The following is a 17,376-nucleotide window of genomic DNA, read 5'->3' as shown; positions in this document are numbered from 1 at the left end:
ATAAATATCTACATGGTCAGTATTTAGGCATCAGATGTTTTCCACTTCCTAGAAAACACCGGGCCTCCCATGACCATATACACAGAAACAACATTCAACGCACCTGAGTGATTCAATATGACCTCATAAGGTAGGTATAGCTCCACCCAGTAAGATGAGCTCACTCCATTAAGCTAACTTAATTACCACGTCACGCAGTGGAGTGGTTTTTTGATAGCTTATATGGCTTAATGTACGTATATTCATGTATAAATATTTATCACTTTACACTGCACGTCACTGCAGTCGTACTGTGAGTGTCATAGTAAACAAAAACATATTGCCAGAAATGAAATCAACATGAACCCGTGTCTGTCGGTCAGGTGTCCTATTTTTAGTGTCTGTCGGTAATAATGACTAGCTGTCAGCAACAGAATTTTATTGAAGCCATCCGATTTTTACGACTAAGTTTATTTTGTGCATTTCAATGTATGCATACTGACTGAAAGAAATGATGGGATCACACCAACACTAATGGTAAAGAAGAAGTTTGTTTTTGTTTAACAACACCACTGGAGCACATTGATTAATCATCGGCTATTGGATGCCAAACATTTGGTAATTCTGACATATACTTATCAGAGGAACCCACTACATTTTTCCTAATGCAGAAAGGGACCTTTTATATATATGCACCATCCCACAGATAGGATAGCACATACCACGGTCTTTGATATACCAGTCGTGGTGCACTGGCTGGAACGAGAAATAGCCCAATGGGCCCACCGACAGGGATCGATCCCAAACCGACCGCGCATCAAGTGAGTGCTTTACCACTGGGTTACGTCCCACCCCTTAATGGTAAAGAGTGGCTTGAACCAAAATCCGTATCTGGTGCACTGGTTGGGATGGGAGAAACCACAATCAGATAATAAATCCACTGAGGTGATTTGATCCTACGATGCAAGCACTGCATGCGAACGCTCTATCGACTGGGCTACATGTAGATCCCACCCCTGGTGTCAGAAAGTCCACCGTGTTTCTGGGAATCAATCATACAGTATTATGGGACTCAATTCAACACTACATACAGTATGATGCTAATGGTGAATTAAATGTACTCTACAATATCAAGTGTTCCCTTATTTATTTATTTCAGTATATATTTTTATCTATTGTAACTTTATGATGACATGCTTTCAAGTTAGGCATTCAAAAACTAAAACTATGTCTCTGTGACCACATAAAAAATCTTGTACACTGACATTTTTTTAAACAAAAGGTTATGGTTAATAAGGGGCAAATGCAGGTGTTTTTTTCCAGGGAAAAGCTATGTGTAAGTTTTGAAAAGGACACATATGACATGGTTTTCAAACATATAGGTACTCAGGGTTTGACCGAAGCCCATAAAATATTAGCAACTTGGCAAACTTGCTGAGAAAAATCTGTCACCAAATTCAAATTTCATTCAGCCAATGGGGCGGGACATAGAGCCCAGTGGTACAGCGCTCGCTCGATGTGCGGTCGGTGTGGGATCGATCCCCATCAGTGGGCCCATTGGGCTATTTCTCGTTCCAGCCAGTGCACCACAACTGGTATATCAAAGGTCATGGTATGTACTACCCTGTCTGTGGGATGGTGCATATAAAAGATCCCTTGCTGCTAATTGAAAAGAGTAGCCCATGAAGTGGCGACAGCGGGTGTCCTCTCTCAATATCTGTGTGGTCCTTAACCATATGTCTGACGCCATATAACCATAAATAAAATGTTTTGAGTGCGTCGTTAAATAAAACATTTCTTTCTTTCTTTTCATTTAGCCAAACAGCAAAAATGGCAGTTGTAGATTTAATGACAGGTGATTTTTTAAATAGTAGCTTTTGAACAAATCAGTAATAAAATATATTTGCCAAATTCAACTTTAATTCGCATTTGACGAGCGACAGCTTAAACCCTGGGTATTAAATCATTCTCAGAATCACCTAGACAATCCTAGATATTACATTTTCCCCATTAAAAACAAATAGGCCTATAGTTCATAGAATTCGTTTGACAAACATTCGATTTTCGAGGCACTTCAGGTTCAAGGGAGAGATGTTCACACTGGTACCCTCCACCTATAGATCTGTGCCTGTTAATGCACTGCATTTCAATGTTCAATTTAATTTACAATGGCAGGTTAGTGAACAATGAAGGCATACCAGTACTTATTTTAAATACATTCCTTTCTTTTCTTTTTTAACTCTAAAACAATCTCCCCAAGGTCATATGCCAACAAGATAAAGAGAACTGCCAAAAAACCACAACATTAATCCACATGAAAAAAATTCATTACAGAAATACCAGAGGACCATTTATTTTGGAGTTGGTGAATAGAAACTTGACATTTACTTGAACTATTCTGTGTCGATGTTGTGCTGGTTAGGTGACCTAGGGCCATTACTATTATCATTAAGACAAATGAAGCTGTCAGCAAACTGGAACAGACCTAAAACATGCAACATAATATAACTTCTCTGTTCTTTAATTACCACCAGCTTCTGGGGGTTCTACTGGGTATGAGCCAAATCGAAATCTTTTTATCATTCATATGGAACAAAATATACAATGCCATAAGTATTAAATGTCACACGTGCTACATACATTTCATGTACAGCTGCAATATCATGACTCTACATTGTACGTGTATGTAACAGGTTTAGTAGGAAGTTTTCTGTTGAGACTTCATAATGCCCTAGTAATATGTCTCAATGCCCTCAAAATTAAACACAGTCTCACGACCAAACTGGCTGAGCCTTATTTTGCATGGTACTAAGTGGTCATCATACTCCAACATGACTTCTGAAAGTTGTTTTATTATGGGGCCATCCATAATTTTCAATATTTTCACGAGCATACAAACCATACGTGAGGGGAGGGGGTTAAGGGGCCAACGTACACTTTTTTTGAAAATGAAAAATGTCGATCAACATTTTTCATTTGGGGATGTACACTTTTGGGTCGGGGTGGAATGGGTGGGTGGTCAAAGGTGTACGGTTTGTACGCTCGTGAAAATGTTGAAAATTATGGACGGCCCCTATGAAAACAACAAATCGTTCACTTCTTTATTTAGAATGTGTGCTGTTGTGTCATACTAAGACACTTGTTGAAGATTGTTGCCCTGCTTCCTGGCCGTAATGCCATAAAAAAAAAATCTCCATTATTAGTCTATGCCAAATGGCATTGCCCTTTTGATTTGCCAAATTCAAGGTCTGCGATGGTGCAAGTCCACACAGATAAACATACATGTCAGAAGTTAAGTACAATCTCTGATTGATGGCATGAACATTTTGCTTCATACATTTTAAAACTGACAGATCAAAGCTTGACTTTAAAAAAAAAAAAAAAAAATTAATTACAGAACTCAAAATACATGTAGTGGCTTGCGAAAAGTGAAAAGAGGTCATTTTTTTTTTTACTTATATCAGGCAAAACAAAAGAAAAAAACCCTGCTAAAATACAGAGATTGAAATTGTGGTCTGCAAAAAGTGAAATGCAGTCCATTTTGTTTTACCTATATCAGGTAAAATAATAAATAAAAAAAACCCTGCTAAAATCACAGTACATCCCCAAATCGCAGGTGATTTTTCAAGAGACAGATGTGTGTATGATCATCTCATCTTCTATTTAGCTGAGGCTGACATCATGGTTTCTGTTTAGCTGAGGCTGACATCATGGTTTCTGTTTAGCTGAGGCAGACATCATGGTTTCTGTGTATGATGACATCATGGTTTCTGTTTAGCTGAGGCTGACATCATGGTTTCTGTTTTATGAGGCTGAGAGACAGATGTGTAGCTGTGGCTCACATCATCTTCTATTTAGCTGAGGCTGACATCATGGTTTCTATTTAGCTGAGGCTGACATCATGGTTTCTGCTGACATCATGGTTTCTATTTAGCTGAGACAGATCATGTGTGTTTATGATCATCTCATCTTCTATTTAGCTGAGGCTGACATCATGGTTTCTGTTTAGCTTTTTTCAAGAGACAGATGTGTGTATGATCATCTCATCTTCTATTTAGCTGAGGCTGACATCATGGTTTCTGTTTAGCTGAGGCTGACATCATGGTTTCTGTTTAGCTGAGGCTGACATCATGGTTTCTGTTTAGCTGAGGCTGACATCATGGTTTCTGTTTAGCTGAGGCTGACATCATGGTTTCTATTTAGCTGAGGCTGACATCATGGTTTCTATTTAGCTGAGGCTGACATCATGGTTTCTGTTTTATTTTTTCTCTCATTCTAGCCAGTGCACCATGACTGGTATATCAAAGGCTGTGGTATGTGCTATCCTGACTGTGGGATGGTGTATAAAAAAGATCCCTTGCTACTACTGGAAAAATGTAGCAGGATTTCTTTCTAAGACTGTGTTAAAATGACCATATGTTTGACATCGAATAGCCGATGATTAATAAATCAATGTGCTCTAGTGGTATCGTTAAACAAAACAAACCGTAACCTGTTTTATTTTATAATGTTTTAAAATACATTTCTGCAGTCCTAATTTCCCACACAGTATTCCAACCCTCCACTCACCCCGTGCTGTCTTATTTCCATTTTTTATCTTAGCAGGCGATATTTTGTTTGACCTGCTATTTAAAAAAATAAATGACATAAGGCAATATATATTACTTCATATTTCGAGCAATGAATTATAATTGATTATGCATATACCTAGAGGTGCATATGTAAGTATGAGTTTTTTTCTTTTCAAGTTTTAATTTATTAAATTGTTTCCCTGCTTTCTGGCCATAATCCCCCCCCCCCCCCCCCCCCCCCCCAAAAAAAAAAGAGAAGAAAATCTCAATTATTCTAGGCCAAATTTGAGGTCTGCAATGTTACAAGTACATACAGATGAACATACATGTCAGAGTCAAATACAATCTCTGATTGATGACACGAAAATTTATTAAATTAAAAAGAAATTAAAAACAAAAAATCGCCACCTAACAACTCACGAAAGCTAAAATCAGGTACATGTACATATAATTAAGATAACATGAATCATGTGACAATGTTTTTTTTCGTAATGCACATGTTAGATGTATTCAGTGTAATTTCCCCTGGACTCTGTATCTACCGCATTCAGCTAGATTATCCACAATGTGGTTTGAGTGGCCACGTGCCTGTGACTTTAACACGATGTGTAAATACAGTGACTAAAAATAACTCTTTGAAAGTGGCTGTGTCTCTCCAGTTACAAAGTGTTTGTATCGTTACAATCATGTAAACATGCCATACAAATTGTCATATGATCTAGTCACATGAGAAATAAACGAGACACACTTTACAAGCTTTTTGACTTTGATAAATACAAGTACAGGTAATTTGTTCTCTAACTTAATACACATGCTTCAGTATCATAAATTTAATATGCCATGTATCATCGCGTGAATGCAATTATTTATTATAATGAAATGACTTTGGGTACCAAAAAGAAAACCCCAGAAAAAACCCCAAAAGAAAACTACTCCAAAACAATAAAATTTATATTAAAAAAAGTTCGGAATCAGAGGTTGTCGATTTGAAAACACCAGTCATAACTAGCTTAAATGTTTAGCACCAAATAATTATGCCCAAATTAAGTACAAACATGCTGCTATGAAAACCAGTGAAATATTATGCTTTAGATCAAAATAACTGGAAATACATTTCTGAATATCCACAACTGAGTCGAATCTTCAGCAGCTATTTACAACATTATTTTATTCAAAGACCTTGGTATTCTCAGAACAGATCGATCGACCCCCCCCCAAAAAACCCTGTTTGGCCAAAATTAGTGAGATCTAAAAGTTTAAGCCTTGACAGGAAGGCCACTTATGATTGATTCAGTTTTATTTATCAAAGTTGACTTAAAACCCATGAATCTTAGAAACTCATCATAAATTTTCATACAAAATGGGAATTTTCAGTTAAACTTCAAAAACACACACAACATTATTGGCTATGTATGTTAAAATAATAATCAGATGAAGTTTGGAACCAGCTTCAGAACCCCGGCATTACAATTTGAAGCAATTATAATTAAGCACTTGCAAATGCTCACCTTGTGAATAATGAATTCTAATTACATACATTTGTGCAAACCGGTGACATTAAAATAACTTGAAGTGCATTTGTGAAAACTGATAACTCTCCAGCAGTGTTAATAATGACTGTACTGACTAAAACGACCTTCCTGTGCTCAGAAAAGATAAAAGTCCTGATGGTAAATTTAAGTAGAATATTTGGAATTTACTTTATTTAACACTGTACACTACATATCTAGAAAATACCATAATTCTTGTTTCAAGAAAGAAAAAAATAGAAAAAATCACTAAATTAAAATCAATGTGTTATTCAAGCACATTACATGTATCCGAAAACGTTCAATTAAGATGTTTGTAAACAATTTAAATATGAAAACGTTCAATTAAGATGTTTGTAAACAATTTAAATATGAAAACGTTCAATTAAGATGTTTGTAAACAATTTAAATATGAAAACGTTCAATTAAGATGTTTGTAAACAATTTAAATATGAAAACTCATAAAAAAAATAAAAAAAAAAAATAAAGAGCAAGCTGTTAAAATGAACGTAAACCACTAATGAGCCCACCATGTTTTACAAATGTCGTCCATCCCAGAAAGGACACATTCTTTGTAAAACTATTCAAACACCGCGAGACCGGCAAGACATTTTCCACTCGGAAAGAAGTTTGCATGTACGAGGCAGGCGCCCGCTCGTTTACCGGTAAACAACATGGGCTCGTTTGTTTTTGTTTACATCTGATGGCATACCGAGCTCATGTCTTCCAATTATTCAAACGACAGAATGTGACAGTGATGATACAGATACAAGAAATTTCTATATAGTGGACCAACGAAAAACAAACCAATGAGGAAGATAATATACTTAGTACATGTATGTTTCATTAAAAGTACATACCTGTTCCTTTATTCACTACTGTACACTGTTTCTTTGAAATGTTCAGCAAGTTCTTCCTTTGAAAGTATATTTCTTTACAAGGATCATTTTGGGCCAAATTTTCTATGCCTGTTTTTCTTAAACACAGGTGTTTAAGCATTGTAAATGTATGTACATGTACCGGTACATGTATGTAATACATGTACATGTATGTAATAGGACTTTGCAAATCATTTTGAAGATTGATTTGAAATTGCTATTTAACATACATGCATACACTTTAGAATTGTATAATGATCTATATCTGATACTTGTGTGTGTGTGTGTGTGTATGCTAGGGAGGGAGAGAGAGAGAGAGAGAGAGAGAGAGAGAGAGAGAGAGAGAGAGAGAGAGAGAGAGAGAGAGAGAGAGAGGGAGACAGAGAGAGACAGAGAGAGAGACAGAGAGAGAGATGAGGGTGTCTAAAACAGGTTTAGTTTTTTTGTTTGTTTATTTTTGGTATATAACTACAAAAAAAAGATATATTTCAGTATATATAATTATTTGAAACTTTAATACAGTATGATTATATTCTGCTGGTTATATTTTTCCAATGTTGCCAACATGTATAATATGTAGTGAGATTAATTCATATTTTCACTGTAAAGGCATATTCAATGACTATGTACCTTTACCTAAATGAGGTTAAAATGTGAAAATACTGAACATTTTAAAATAATGTGTCAAAACCAAAATACAATAAGCAACTTCTAAATATTGTATGCCATACCTTACACACAATACAAAAATTAATTCTAATTTTTTGTTATTGCATATTCTGTGATCATCACTGTAAAAATGCTATAAATTAAAATTAATCCAAAAAGTGTTTATTAGTTTAATGAAATTTTAAGGAAAAAAACAACTAAAAAAAAGACTGATTTTTACAAACTGGTTACAACTTCTGCAAACATACATATAATCATCATATAAATGAAAAGAATTACACCAAAACAATTTCAACCTCCTTCATTTAGTCTGTCTTGAAATTCGTAAAGAGGGCATCAGGTTTAAACTATTGTTGAGATTTTTAACCTTTATTGAAATATTTAACCCTCTGTACATGATCAATACACACAACCGTGCTTTCTGCGATAATGACCTTGATACCAGTGTTTCAGTTTGCCAATAAAGCCGGGACTCACACACTCTAAAAACAAGCTGTGTAAACTTGTCATCCAATTAACATGAATTTGTCTAACAAATCGTATTTGCCTGTCATAATGTTATGGTTTAATTACAGTAATTCTGAGTGCAGGAAAACATGGTTGGGCTCTTTCAGAATGTTCTTTTAAAAATATTTGGCAGATCTGTTTTAGCTTGACCCCGGAACATTTTTTGTTTGTTTCCATGTCACAGTGATTTTCAAAAATGTCAAAGCAAATATATAGTAACAAGAAATTACAATTAGCCTATCAAAACACTAAGGTTTAACTGTATAACAATGTATAGATCTAACGAATAACAGTAAAGTCGAGTAACCTGCTTTTTAAGCATATTATACCTGGCACATGATAGATGATTTTTTTTATAACTGCTTATCAGGGCTCAAACAGATTTATTTTATTTTTTTGTATATGGAAATTGTTTTGCATGAGCACAAGCGAGCAAAAAAATTTGATTGTATGAAATCATAAGGCCCAAGTATGTATGTATATGTATGTGTATGTATGATATATATATTATATATATATATATATATATATATATATATATATATATATATCTATGTATCTATCTATCTATATCTTATCTATATCTATATCTATAAATATATATATAAATATATAAAAATTTCCGTAGGTGATATATTTTTGTGCATACAATGTCATTCAGTTTAATATGGCATTTAAAACCTCCCAGCAAAACCCCAAGTTTTCCCTGTGGTGCAACCGAACCCAATACACCCTTGTCATCTTCATGGACTAATTAATTTCAGACTGGGGAAAAATATTTTTAAAAACATAAAAAGGTGGTACATTAAATTTAGCTATGAAAATAATACATATTTTTTTTGCACCTGTAGGCACAGTAATATTGTTCCAGACGGTGTATGTCTGGTGTCAGTCGACAGACAGTTATAGTTGGTATTTAAAGTGCAATCTGCCTACTGACACAAGCAAACATTGAAGTAATTCCCCAAGGACACAAGTCTGAAAATGAACGAGTAAAACATGGAGGAAAGGCTAGCACAGCCTTGATCGGCTGCCAAGTGGCTTGTCAGGTAGTGCATATTGTCAGTTAAACTTGTTTATTTTAAACACACAGGCTGCCAGTATTTCAGGTGGTCTTTATACACATATGTATAATCTGTCCCACTCTCGACCATTGGCCATGCCAGAGACTGGGTGTGGGAGAGACGTGCCTGAACCTTAATTGGATAGAGGCACGTTAATAGAGTTTACGCTACATATGTATGTATATCAAGATGTGAAGGGAAACCATTCTTGTCGATGCTAAGTTAAGTTACTATTGAAGTTACAAAGTGATGTATCTAACAATAAAGCATGTAAAGTTAAAACCTGTTTAAAAGAAGACCACAGATGGTATGTATTATGAGGTGGTCTTTATAAACAGACCAAGCTGCAAAGGGGAACTATAGTCTTGACTGCCTGCCAAGCGATATGTCACATAGTAAATCACATATAACTAAACATGTTTATATAGCCTACATGAATGATGAAGCACACAGGTGACCTATTAGTATTTTGATACCTAGTTGACAGAAAAAAGAAGAAACCTGATGGTATCATTTAGCCGTAGATATTTACCTAAACACACACGCGCACATACGCATGCACGCACACACACACATGTGCACGCACACACAAAACACACGCACACACACATGCATGCACATGCATGCACACACATACACACAAACATAAGCACTAGGACAACACTTTCCCACAGACAGCTAGGACAAAACATATCAGTCTTTAAAGCGACATATACATATACCCTAGTTTCAACCCGTGAAAATTAACACTACGTTTAGTTAATCTACAAACCTGTAACACATTTGGATAAAGTCACAACTAAGTGAAACATGAGTCTGTGATTTTGAAATGGTGAAATACCCTCTAAAAATTAACTAAAACGTGACTACATAACTATTACTTCTCTAACGCACGTGCGTTTTTAAAAATATGAGAAATGCATTTTGTGATATTAAAACACAGGGATGACACAAAACACTTCGAATGTATGGAAATTGATAATCTAAAACATAAAATCTAAGTAAAGTATGATTTCAGTTGTCAAAAACGGCTATAATAGTAAAAAAAAATATTCCTTAGTGTTTAAAAACTAGGGTATGTCCCTTTAATATAGAGATTTTTTTAAATACCGGTATTAAAAAAAAAAATCTTGTACATACGTATAATTATATATAAAAACCCCACATACATATATACATGTACTGTATGTTACATTCTAATGCACAAGATATACATGTAGAAGTCTTTACTTAAAAAAACTGTCAATACAATATTTAGTTATATGGAACGTTATCCACTAAACTTCATTATATAACAGCTTTATATATAAGTATACTGATATTCATGTATCCACACTGCACACAATTGTGTCTGCTGTACTACCTGCTGTGATGAATTCATGTTGGGTATTAAATATTTATATGGTGACTCCACCATCGCACAAGCTATGAATACATTATGACTGCACAGCATATGTTCACTTGACCACATCTACATGTAGGAAGGGAATGTACAGTTTAACCAACACCCCAAATGCGTTGACACATGTATTATAACTGGTTGTCTGATATCACTTTACAAACATATGTTAATTCACACAGTAGGAGAATAAGGGTTGTAGAAAAACACACCTAAAATGAGCACAGGTTGACAAAGATATATGTACTGCAGTTAACATTCCTTTTCAGTATTTATATGAAAGGAGAGAACTGTCTGCTTCTTATCATACCACTACCCCCAGTACACCCTTTTATATATATAACCACTGAATAATATGGGTGATAAAAATACAGTGATTCATGGTCTACAGATTGAGAAAAGAAATCAATTGATGATTTGTTCTCACATGCATATACAGTAAAACTCCTTTAAACCAGACACCCTCCTTACCAAGTAAAAAGTCTGGTTTTTAGAGGTATCCAGTTTAGACAGGTTTTCTTCTGTATAGATATTTAAAAAGGGACCGTGAACAACGTCCAGTTTTGAGGGAATTCCAGTTTACAGAGGGTCCGGTTTTGAGAGGTTTGACTGTATACCATCCTGTTCATTTTAAAATGAAGTTTACTGTTGGGCAAAGGGTGTAGACAGCATATAAGACTCTTGTTGAACCGTGAATTTATTTTAGCAAAGCTCAAAATTAAGAGGCCGCAGGAAGCTAATTTCACTCACAGACACAATATGTTTTCTGATAATAGTTTCAGCTTTTGCATTCCACCTTTTTTTTGACAGTATTCCAGTTAAATGCATGGATGTCTCATTTTCATAATGATAATATAAATCAGGAGCGGATCCAGGAAATATTTTGCTGGGGGGGGGGGGGGTGGTTTGAAATCAAGACTAATGGGGAGAATATAGGCAAAAAATTTACTTGTCAAATGAGCAAAGTCTCAATGGATTTTTAGCTGTCAGGTAAAGACATACTATACATGTAAGTGTGTAAGTTTAATATGAACATTGTTTAATTTTCAGATGTTTTAGATCTACTTCTCAATTTCTAATGCTCGCAAAGATTGCTTCCTACTCCACAAAATGAATTTCAAGTCTTGTTAAGTTATAATTTACTAGCCTTGTTAAAAAGATAAAGAAACATAATACACAGTCATATACTGTAGGGCTTCTAGAATTTTTATAAAATCCACTAGCCATGGGATCAGTGATTTAAAAAATTTACTAGCCACAATTAAAAATTCATTAGCCCTACTTTACATTAAGTTTATACAATTTTACTAAATAATAATAATAATCAGATATGTCACCTAAAGAGAGTGGTAGAGCTTAAAAAACACTAACATTGGGGGTTTGGGGTTGGGGGAATGGTATTTATATTTACAAAATAGACTTAACTGCAACATTTGACAAATTGTTTTCACTAGCCGTTGGGCATGGCAATAGTAGTTATTTACTAGCCCCACTTTGAATATCACTAGCCATGGGAGTGGGGCTTTCGTAATCTAGAAGCCCTAGATATATGTACCAGCAGTACCATACTCTGACCATGCAGGTCTACAGAATGTTAATTAAAGACAGATGTCCTGAATGTGCTGCCATAATTATATAAATTGTTTCTATTTACAGGAGCCCTTTTCACAAGTACCTACATGTACATATACTACTAGTAAAATTGCATGTTAAATACATTCTCTGCTTTAAAGGCATATTGTCACAGACCACTGGCCTATTTAAAGGCATATTGTCACAGACCACTGGCCTATTTAATTATCTAACAAAGTATTACCTGAACAAAAATAATTTGATTTGTCCTTAAATGTACTTTATTCAACCATCTTAATAACCACTATACTCCATTTATTAATGACATTTTGTAAAAATAATTGAATTATGGCAATGGTCCATAATTCAAAAAATAAAATAGCCGAGAGGGATGATATGGATTTCACTCCATCATAGTTCAGTTAAGATGATGCGATAGCTAGATTTGGTTTCCAACAATTAATGTAATTTTTATTTATTATCCATTTTTAGGGAAATATGGTCCTTACATCTGTGACAGAATGCCTTTAAAATATCAGTATAGCAGGGATAGCTCTGCCACTCGCCAAATTCGCCAATTGCAAATTTTAGGAATAATTAACTAATTTTATTTATATTTGACAAAACAATTTCAAGTAATAATTGATGTTTTGTTGGAAAATAACTGGGTTTTGCCCCCTTTTTTTAAAGATAAATTGGCAAAATGTTTTGCTCATCTAAAGCTAGCCCTGGTATCGAGCCTAATTCACTAAACTCTGCGATCTCGCAGTGCAGTGTTAAAAGACTTGCAAAGAGGATGATGCTTTGTTGTCTAGCAGAGCCTAAGAGACCTTTGTGAATTAGGCCCTTGTATATTAAAATTAAATGTGTTTCTGGTCATTGTAATATAAATACTAGTCCAAACATTCAGTGAAATCTTTCAAAGCTAGATTTCCCTCAAAATCAGACGTTTTTCTTTGTCTGTACAGGACTGGATACTTGTTCAGATCAGGGGCCCATTTCACAAAACATCATAAGTTTATGTCTGTGACTAGCAGTTATACCGGGTATATATTTATAGGTGTTTGGCATCTATTTCATGCATAAGTTTACATCATTACAGAAGATGGAGCATTCTAAGGACAAAATAAAATAAAATATGGGTACTTTTAACTATATTTTTAACTGATATTTACGTGCAACACTAGGCTTAGGATGTTTGGTGAAATTGGGCCCACACATTTTATTTAATCTTGCGAGTATCTGGTTTAGAGTGTTTTTGACTGTGATAATGAAGGTTAATAATTATACCAAACATATAACAATGATCAGAAATACATTTTAAGTATACAGACACTGATATTCTAAAGAAGAAAATGTACATTTATTTAATATGTGATTGATTTTAATCATTAAAAAGGCTCTGTTCTAAATTCGGAAACATTTCAACAAAGGCATAAAATTTAGGACGGTCTCTTTCAGTAATTAATATACTTACAGCCACTGTCACTGATTTTATTGCTGTCACTTCCATCCGAGTCGGTGCTGTCATTAAGGTTATCTACAATCATCATTGGTGGGGGATGGTGTATATCGTTCTCATGGCGGGGCCTGTTAACGGTCACCACCTGTACACCTTCCACACCCGAGTGCGATTCAGATGTCGAAAGATCATCGCACAAACCAGAGTCTTTGCTTCCTTTGTACGAATTATACTTCTGTAACGTTGACGGAGGAGAATAATGCAAGCTTACATTGTCGTAAATGTCGTCACCGGCCTCACTTTCGTTCGAATCGTCGAAACGTGGAAGCGTAACACACCGATCGATCGTCCAGTTCTCGTAACTAGGCAGTCGCGAGTGTTTCTTTGTGAATGGTTCCTCGTTGGAAGCATTCAAAGATTCGAATTCGCCATCCACGCAATCTTCGTCAAGAAATTTGTCTTCACCTATGTGTTCACTGTGTTTTCTCACCATAACTTCATGCTGGTCACTGTCATCACATAAGTTACCATTTTTAGCACCTTGATCACTCTCACTTTCCAATTCTTTAAAAAATGAAACATTATCCAGCAAAGATGAACGTGTATTGTTCTGTTGGTTATCGACACTTGCATTCTGTTGTTCAATACAGTGTTTTGATAAATCTACAAAAAAATCGTAACCATCAACACAGTCTTCATTCGGTAATGAAACCGATTCGATATTTGTTATAGTAGGAGTATCTGCACCGTTGGATTTTCTGTATATTTTATCCTTTTCCAAGAAATTATCCGGCACCACCTCACAAGAATTAAATTCACCACTAATTTTCCTGTACGTTCCTTGCACTTCATCGCACGGATTGCTTTGCCTTTTATCGCTTTTATGGCGATGAAACTTCTTCATGTTTAAATCTGGTTCAGCTGGTGGCGCTGATGTAGCCGATTTGCTGTCTTTAGAGTTACAGATGAGGTCTATCACAGCTAAATTGTTCACTCCTTTAACAAGCTTGCCCAAGACGCTAGGGAGAATAGGTCCTTCACTGATAAGAGAGCCACATTGTAAAGAATCATCCCTATGTTTACTATCCTGCGTTGAACTGCTGAGGCCACACCCACTCTTTATATTTGCACATGTTGCCGTATCCAATATATTGCCTTGGCCCGCTTCAGTAGCTTCAAAGGACACATCATTTGTCACCTGCGATGTTGGATTGTTTTTGGTAAGAGATTGTGATTTCACACATATTCCAGAGTCACTCTTTTTAGCAGGTAGGTCTAGGCTGGATGCAGGTGCCAACTTCCTTCTCGGGTTTGGTACTGGCTTTGGTGGCTTTTTGGGAACGACAGGTCCCTGACGGATTGGCATGTGTGTGGTGCGTATGCAGTCTTTTTCACTGTCACCATCCATAATTTTCATACAACCGTTTGATGAAAATTGTAATAAATTTGGTTCTGAAGCTGATGATGGAATAACAAGGACTTGTCCGTATCCCTTGCTAGCATCAGTCTCGCCACTGTTTTCTTTGTTCGAATCTGAAGCCACTTGAAAAATCGATTTATCTGCTTTGAAACAATTTACCTTTGTCAGGTGTTTAGTATTGGAAGAGTTGTCGCCTCCTGATTGCGATCCGTTTACCCAAACTTTTTCATAGTGCGGGGTACAATATTCGTTAGTTTTCCTTTCCACATGCTTCAAGGAATTCCTGTGTTTCGCAAAAACGTTATTGCTTTCGCTTGCACATACGTCTGGAAGTTCTGCCGTAAACTGTTCAAAATCAGTGTCTTTTTCGATTCCACCACTAAAATTGTTTTCGGCAATAATCGTAACACTCACGGGCCGAGACTGCAATCTCTCGTCGTTGTTTTCGGTGGAATTTGCGTCACTGTTGTAACGTTTACTTAGTCCATTTGCGTAATTATCCAACAAATCTTTAATAAACAACTCCTTTTCCAAATGATCTCGCAGACTGCTAATTTTCCGCTCGCTGTCCACAAGCGCGCGTTTAATTGTATCCAATATATCGGCCGACGAGCGACTTTTGACAGTCCATTCGAGTTTTAGTTCCGCAAGCAAGTCAGGAGGCGGAGTTCCAGGGAACTGTGACCTCCAGCGATCGCTGAACAATTGCAACAGTTCCATTTAAACGATCCTTACCTGAAAGCGATAATAGCGCGGAGTTTTCCTTATGAGTAACAACGACATTGACATTCAAATTGTCCGTGTACACAAACAGCAAAACACAACTCCATTGTTGAAAATCTAACTGCGGGAACCATGTGACGTCACGAAGGTGTTTCCTCGGAATGTTGATTACACAACACGTGGAATTCCCTCCTAGAAAAACAAATTACATTTTTGTTACAGAAAGGTGTGCCTGTTTTAAATAAATTATATCCAGATATTTCAAAATGTATACATAGATTTGGCCTAATATGCTTGCTATATATATATTTTTTAGAGCGATTGTTTTTAAAAAGGGTGGAGCTGTTGGTCACTACGAAGCCATATTTGCATAACAATAATCTGGACCCCGCCCATATCATATCCAAGAGCTGGATTAGGTCTAGTATTATCGGTCTACATTTAAAGCTCGGACTAAATAAAGCGAGATGTTGTTTTCCAATAATATTAATTCTGTTGTGTTCTTTTTTCTTCTTTTTTTAAAAGTCGATACCACAGTGAACACTTTGGAGTAGCTTATCATCAAGCTGTACAGACACTCGCACCCAACCCCTACTTTGTTTTTTCATCTTTAAAAAAAATACCAACCATATACACACCATCAAAACAACAAAACAATCAATAATCACATGAACACAATGAAATAATCAACAGAATAAAGTTATTTCATTAATTAAAGGTAAACAGGCCTAAATCATTGTATCAAAACATATACAGGTACCTTACATGAGATTTAGTCCCCACCCCACCCCCATTTTAAGTCGTAACAGGTATAACGTAGTTCTGTGATAAAGTACAAAATAAAAAGTACTTTAATAAAGTAGTGATAACTCCTTTACCTCTGAGACAGGCACATTGATTGGTTTCATTTGGTTTAGAGAATGTTAAATTTCTCTGCAGGAGTGAAAAGATGATTACTAAAATAACGTAATCACTTAAATAGCTTAATCAGACCCAGCGGTTCCCGCCGTGTCTTAGTGTAGTGGTTTAAACCGCAGCCTGGGTGTTCCAGGAACCAATACTACCCCCTGCTGTTTTGTTATGTTCGGTTGCTAACTTTAAGACTTTCAAAAGGGCGAATGAAGAGTAGAAATTAATAATTATAATAATAATGAAACACCCCCACCCCCAGAAAACAACAAAAAACAAAAACAAAAAAACACACCACCACTCTGTCTGTCTGTCTGTCTGTCTCTGTCTGTCTGTCTGTCTCTCTCTGTCTGTGTGTGTGTGTGTGTCTCTCTCTCTCTCTCTCTCTCTCTCTCTCTCTCCCTCTCTCTCTCTGTCTCTCTCTCTCTCTCTCTCTGTCCCTGTGTGTGTCTGTCTCTGTATGTCTCTCTCTCTCTCTCTCACACACACACACACACACATATACACACACACGTGCGCGCGCACACACGCACACACACACACACACGCACACGTCATCTCACTGTTTCTCCGCCCTAGAGGTGTAGGCCAACTCAGGCCAACAGATACCAGAAAGGAGGAAGAGTGTCATCTCGGGTCTCTGACTAATATAAATGGAAATTCATAGGACAGCTTGCTCTGAATGTGCACGTAA

General features: G+C 36.0%; 1 protein-coding gene across 3 annotated transcripts in view; it reads right to left on the bottom strand.

The window, feature by feature from the left end:
- The window catches only part of LOC121368391, a 74,606-nt gene that overhangs the window by 39,573 nt on the left and 17,657 nt on the right, over positions 1–17,376 (bottom strand). For all 3 annotated transcript variants that reach the window (XM_041493090.1, XM_041493089.1, XM_041493091.1), the window contains exon 2: positions 13,646–15,965. In XM_041493090.1, the coding sequence (XP_041349024.1) occupies positions 13,646–15,770 (2,125 nt within the window). In that variant the 5' untranslated portion in view covers positions 15,771–15,965. The remainder of the gene's footprint in view (positions 1–13,645; positions 15,966–17,376) is intronic.

The sequence above is a fragment of the Gigantopelta aegis genome, chromosome 3 (genome assembly GCF_016097555.1).
Source record: "Gigantopelta aegis isolate Gae_Host chromosome 3, Gae_host_genome, whole genome shotgun sequence".
Taxonomy (NCBI): domain Eukaryota; kingdom Metazoa; phylum Mollusca; class Gastropoda; order Neomphalida; family Peltospiridae; genus Gigantopelta; species Gigantopelta aegis.
This window is presented reverse-complemented; position numbering and strand designations above follow the sequence as displayed.